Source organism: Phyllostomus hastatus, unplaced genomic scaffold (genome assembly GCF_019186645.2).
Source record: "Phyllostomus hastatus isolate PE091 unplaced genomic scaffold, TTU_PhHast_1.1 phas_contig_295, whole genome shotgun sequence".
Taxonomy (NCBI): domain Eukaryota; kingdom Metazoa; phylum Chordata; class Mammalia; order Chiroptera; family Phyllostomidae; genus Phyllostomus; species Phyllostomus hastatus.
The window spans coordinates 46,557-52,531 of NW_025333838.1; the positions used below are offsets into that span (position 1 = coordinate 46,557).

Consider the following 5,975-nt stretch of genomic DNA (forward strand, 5'->3'; position numbering starts at 1 on the left):
AAGGAATGGTGGAAGCACAGGGTTGTGAGAAGTGACACTTGATAGAAGTCCCGGAGACTTTGAATGGTCCAAACAAACCCTAAAAGAGACATGGCCTATTCCAGTCAATTCAACTGACAATTAATGTCCACTGTTGGTAGGAGGTCCTGTGAGAAATGATAGAGAGCGATGTCACTACCAAGACACACTCCACCTTGTGGAGCCCAGAGGAACCAGAAGTCCTGCTCCTGTGTTCAGGGTCACAAGGGCCTAGCCTGGGTGGAGCCTCTGCCTGTCGCACCCTGCCATGGCCACCAGGCTCCTCTGCTGGGTGGCCCTCTGTCTCCTGAGCAGAGGTGAGTCTCCAAAAATGAAAAAATCTAATTTTTTTGATATTCCCAACTGTGATTTCACTTATGTTCCTTATCCTATACCCAAACTCTGTCTTCTTCCACAGGGCCCACACATGCTGAAGTCACCCAGACACCCAGACACAAGGTGACAGACCGAGGACAAGAAGTGGCTCTGACTTGTGAGCCAATTGCAGGCCATGACTACCTTTACTGGTACAGACAGACCTCAGTGGAAGGCATAAAGTTTCTGATTTCCTTCAGGTTTGCCAAACTTCTGGACAAGTCAGGAATGCCCAATGAGCGATTCTCAGCTGAGATGCTTAATAAGTCATTCTCCACTCTGAAGATCCAGCCCACAGAACCCGGGGACTCGGCCGTGTACCTCTGTGCCAGCAGTTAGCCACAGCGCTGCACAGTCACCCCCTTCCTGTGCAGAAACCTCCTGCTCCCCTTCAGCGCCCAGGTGTCATGAATAAAAGACTTCTCTGCTCCATTCTCACCAGATGGCATGTGTATCTTTGGACATGACAAGGAGAGAAAGGATAAGTTATATATTTAAAATTCTTGTGTAGGGAACAGTGTAGAAATGCACTTTAGGTTTTCCTCCCACATTGTGAACTCAACACTCTGCATATCTGGACATAGACCTTAGTTACCCACACAGTGCATGTTCCTGCCTTCCTGCACTGGCCTTTCCTTCTAAATGGTAGGAGCCTCTGCTAAGGGCTCCTCAGCCCTCCATTCTTCTTTCCCTCTAAGATGCTAACAGAATTCTCCCCACCACACACACACAAATATTTTCTAGAGTTGTATCATGTAGCCAAATTGCACTTATCATTCTGTTAGTTACACCATTAAGGTCCTCTGCCCTTTCAGATGGGAAGCAAGGAAAGTTCTTCTGTATTTATTTCACAACATAGAATTGACCATTTTGTGTTCTATTTCAGTGTATTCGTCATCCTCCTGGGTCTTCCCTGCTCCTCTCAGACCAGTCCGATCTTCCCAGCTTCAACACCCACCCCTCACACACATGCCTCAGAACATCGCCCTTTGTTGCTGAACTTATTGCTATTTCTCTGCCGCCAGATCTGTCCTCATTCACTTCTTTCCCCCACCAGTGAGGATGTCACCATTGGAGACGTCACCATCCCTCAGACACTTTCTACAGGGGTTTGGTGTATGGTTCTCCTGACCTCCTGACTTGCAATAATTTTTACCTCCCACACTTTTCAGACACACTTCAGTCATTGCAGTCTGTGGGATGACACACCAATGAGCTCTTTCCAAAATTGCCATTTCAATCATCTCATTCTCCTACCTCTTCACGTTGGTTTCCTTCTCACTAATTCAGCACCATCCTCCTAAGATTGCTTTAGCCACTGACCCTCAGTTCATGTACTTAACAGCTTTTAAAGTCATATGTTCTTAATTCTCACATTGTCCTAACAAGGTTTATGTTGGATACTTTAATATAAACGTGGGGGTAAATCTACTCCCTCTGGGCCCCCTACGGACAACAAGGTGGGAGTTCCTGAGTCACTGGGAGCATTGGGCAGTGATGACGACACAGCCTGGTCGCTGAGAGGGATTCCTGATCCTCAGTGAAGAGCCTTCCATTGGTTCACCTCTGTGCACAGGAAGTGCTTAGGTCAATACGATGCTTTGCTAACATTTAAAGAATCTATTTTCACGGATCTGGTGTGTTGGTGTCATTTTATTAAAATCAGAAACTTCATCCCTGGCTCGTGTGGCTCAGTGGACTGAGTGCTGGCCCTGGAACCAAAAGGTCAGAGACTCACTTCCCAGTCAGGTCACATGCCTGTGTTATGCCCAGATCCCCAGGAGGGGGCGCATGAGAGGCAACCACATTCTGATGTTACTCTTTTCCCTTCCCTTCCCCTACTCTAAAAAATAAATTAATTAAAAATTTTAATTTAAAAAAGAAACTTTGTAACAGTACAATCACTAAATAATGAAGCTCATACAATAACTTAGTAATGGAGCTCAAATTAGGACATGATCCCCTTCATGTGAAAAATACATATATGAATAAAGAAAGCAGGCAAATGCAGATATTGATTTACATCTACTGACGCATAGGACTGTTTGTGTATTTTCTCAAATGTTAGAAATTACATGATGATGATTAGAAGCCCTTTCTACTTTGCTAAAAAACAAAAACACATGTCTTTCAGGTATGCCGTGTTTTACTATAAATTTATATGAGCCAGCACAAATCTGTGAAATGTACAGATCAAGTTTCTCCCCGTAATTCAATAAAGTGGGACTGGAAGTGCAAGAGGGGTGATGCTTAGTGCTGTGCTCCATATAAATTTGTCTCTGTTACACCATGTTCATTGTCAAGTACTGCTCCCCAGTATTCCTTCGGTGCATGTGAGATCTTCAAAAACAGAAAAGAAGAATTCGCTACAAACAAAGTCTGTGAGTCAGAGCAGTGAGGGCGGTAAAGACCAGAGCGATGAGCGCTGTTTCTCCCCAGAAAGAGCCCTGGTGCAGGGCCACATCCCCGGTCACTTGTGACTGTCATATGTGACAGTTATATCTGCACAGATTTGGTGTTGACCTTTGGGAGGCCACCCCAGGAGCAGTGACAGGGATCGACGTCACTCTCCACCTTGTGGAGCCCAGAAGAGAGGAAGCCCGGCCCCTTGATTCATGTTCACAGGGGCCTCACGTGGCAGAAGTCACCTCCTGCCCCACCCTGCCATGGCCACCAGGCTCCTGTGCTGGGTGGCCCTTTGTCTCCTGGGAGTAGGTGAGTCCCCAGAAATGAGGAATCCGCATTTTGTTGATATTTCCAGTTCTGTTTCCATTTATGTCTCTTAATTTGTTCCCAAACTCTGTCCTCTTCCACAGAGCCCACACATGCTGGAGTCACCCAGACACCCAGGCAGAAGGTAACAAAGAAGGGACAAAATGTGACTATGAGTTGTGAGCCAATTTCAGGCCATGACTATCTTTACTGGTACAGACAGACCTCAGGGAAGGGAATGGAGTTTCTGATTTCCTTCAGCTTTGCAAAACCTGTGGACAAGACAAGTCTGCCCAATGAGAGATTCTCAGCTCAGATGCCTAATGAGTCGTTCTGCACTCTGAAGATCCAGCCCACAGAACCTGGGGACTCAGCCGTGTACCTCTGTGCCAGCAGCTTAGCCACAGCACTGCACAGTCACCCCCTCCCTGTGCAGAAACCTCCTGCTTCCCCTTCTCCCATCAGCCCCCAGGGGTCATGAGTAAAAATATTCTCTGCTCCGCTGTCACCAAGAGACATGTGTGAGTTTGGGGCATGACAAGGGCAGAAAGCAAAAGGTATCAACAGAGAAACCCCAGCACAGGGAACAATGTAGGAAGTGGGCTTCAGGTTTCCCTCACTCACTGTCGGTGGGCTCAGCACTCCTCACACCTGAGAGACAGACCTCAGTTACCTGCACTGTGTGTGCTCCTGCCTGCCTGCCCTGGCCTTTCCACCTGAATCATAGGAGATCCTGGTAAGGTCTCCTCAGCCACCTATTCTCCTCCCCTTCTAAGTTGATAACAGAATTCCTTCAGGATCACACACACACACACACACACACACACACACACACACACACACGTTTTCTAGAGTCTCTCTTATAGCTAAATTCCATTCATCATTGTTCATTCTGTCATCCAGGGGTCCTGATCTTCAATTTAGCAATAGAATAAAATTCCTACTTTGATATCAAGAGTTGGAATCTGCTTCTCTGTCCAATTTCAGTGCATTCTTGGTCCTCCAAATCCTAACTACTTATTGTAGAACATTTGCCTCTCCCTGGCTTTACTACACAGCTCCTCACACAGGTGGATTACAACACGGCCTTTCATGTTGCCCTGACTTCTCTACCCTCAGGCCTGTCCTCACTCCCTTCCTCCCCACCACGGATCCTGCCAGTACTGGGAACTCCATCAGCCTGTGGACAATTTATACACGGGCTTGCTTCCCAGCTTCCTGATCTCTTCACTTCAAGTAATATTTTGTCTCCAATCCTATCCAAGAGCACGTCCAAGTCGAGACCATGCAGTGAACAAAGATGTTCTCCTTCCAAAATGTCCATTTCATCACTGCATGTTCCTATGTCTTTCTCCTTTCTTTAATGCAGAATCCACTCCCTGTGATTCTCATAGTCTCTGAACTTCAGCCCACATGGGCAACTGCTCTGAAACTCTCAGGTCTTATTTCTCACATTATCTAAACCACGAACAAGGATTAGTTCTATAAAGTCAATGCTGCTTGACTCCAACCCTCCTTTCCCAGGGCATCTGTTTCCCTCCCTTCACAATCACCCTTGTGTGCAATCTGAATGATTCTGGGACAGATTAGGAAAAAGCCCCAGCTCAGCCAGGAATTACTCAGATTTGTGTGTCTGGGAGTCAGGCAGTGCCTTGACAGGGCTATGAAGGATGCGAAGATCAGAGTATTGTCTTTTTGGACACATTCTGCAGTGGCTATGGCACACGCATGTTGCCATGGCAGGCAGATGGTAGACTATGGAACATCAGGGAACAAGGAATGGTGGAAGCACAGGGTTGTGAGAAGTGACACTTGATAGAAGTCCCGGAGACTTTGAATGGTCCAAACAAACCCTAAAAGAGACATGGCCTATTCCAGTCAATTCAACTGACAATTAATGTCCACTGTTGGTAGGAGGTCCTGTGAGAAATGATAGAGAGCGATGTCACTACCAAGACACACTCCACCTTGTGGAGCCCAGAGGAACCAGAAGTCCTGCTCCTGTGTTCAGGGTCACAAGGGCCTAGCCTGGGTGGAGCCTCTGCCTGTCGCACCCTGCCATGGCCACCAGGCTCCTCTGCTGGGTGGCCCTCTGTCTCCTGAGCAGAGGTGAGTCTCCAAAAATGAAAAATCTAATTTTTTGATATTCCCAACTGTGATTTCACTTATGTTCCTTATCCTATACCCAAACTCTGTCTTCTTCCACAGGGCCCACACATGCTGAAGTCACCCAGACACCCAGACACAAGGTGACAGACCGAGGACAAGAAGTGGCTCTGACTTGTGAGCCGATTGCAAACCATGACTACCTTTACTGGTACAGACAGACCTCAGTGGAAGGCATAAAGTTTCTGATTTCCTTCAGGTTTGCCAAACTTCTGGACAAGTCAGGAATGCCCAATGAGCGATTCTCAGCTGAGATGCTTAATAAGTCATTCTCCACTCTGAAGATCCAGCCCACAGAACCCGGGGGACTCGGCCGTGTACCTCTGTGCCAGCAGTTAGCCACAGCGCTGCACAGTCACCCCCTTCCTGTGCAGAAACCTCCTGCTCCCCTTCAGCGCCCAGGTGTCATGAATAAAAGACTTCTCTGCTCCATTCTCACCAGATGGCATGTGTATCTTTGGACATGACAAGGAGAGAAAGGATAAGTTATATATTTAAAATTCTTGTGTAGGGAACAGTGTAGAAATGCACTTTAGGTTTTCCTCCCACATTGTGAACTCAACACTCTGCATATCTGGACATAGACCTTAGTTACCCACACAGTGCATGTTCCTGCCTTCCTGCACTGGCCTTTCCTTCTAAATGGTAGGAGCCTCTGCTAAGGGCTCCTCAGCCCTCCATTCTTCTTTCCCTCTAAGATGCTA

General features: G+C 47.2%; 1 gene segment (V, D, J or C); it reads left to right on the top strand.

Annotated features, from left to right (window-relative positions):
- The first annotated feature begins 286 nt into the window (after positions 1 to 286).
- LOC123819010 lies at positions 287 to 732 on the top strand. The segment is given in 2 exon segments: positions 287 to 335; positions 437 to 732. Coding segments are annotated over 2 exon segments (345 nt in total).
- Positions 733 to 5,975: the final 5,243 nt, after the last annotated feature.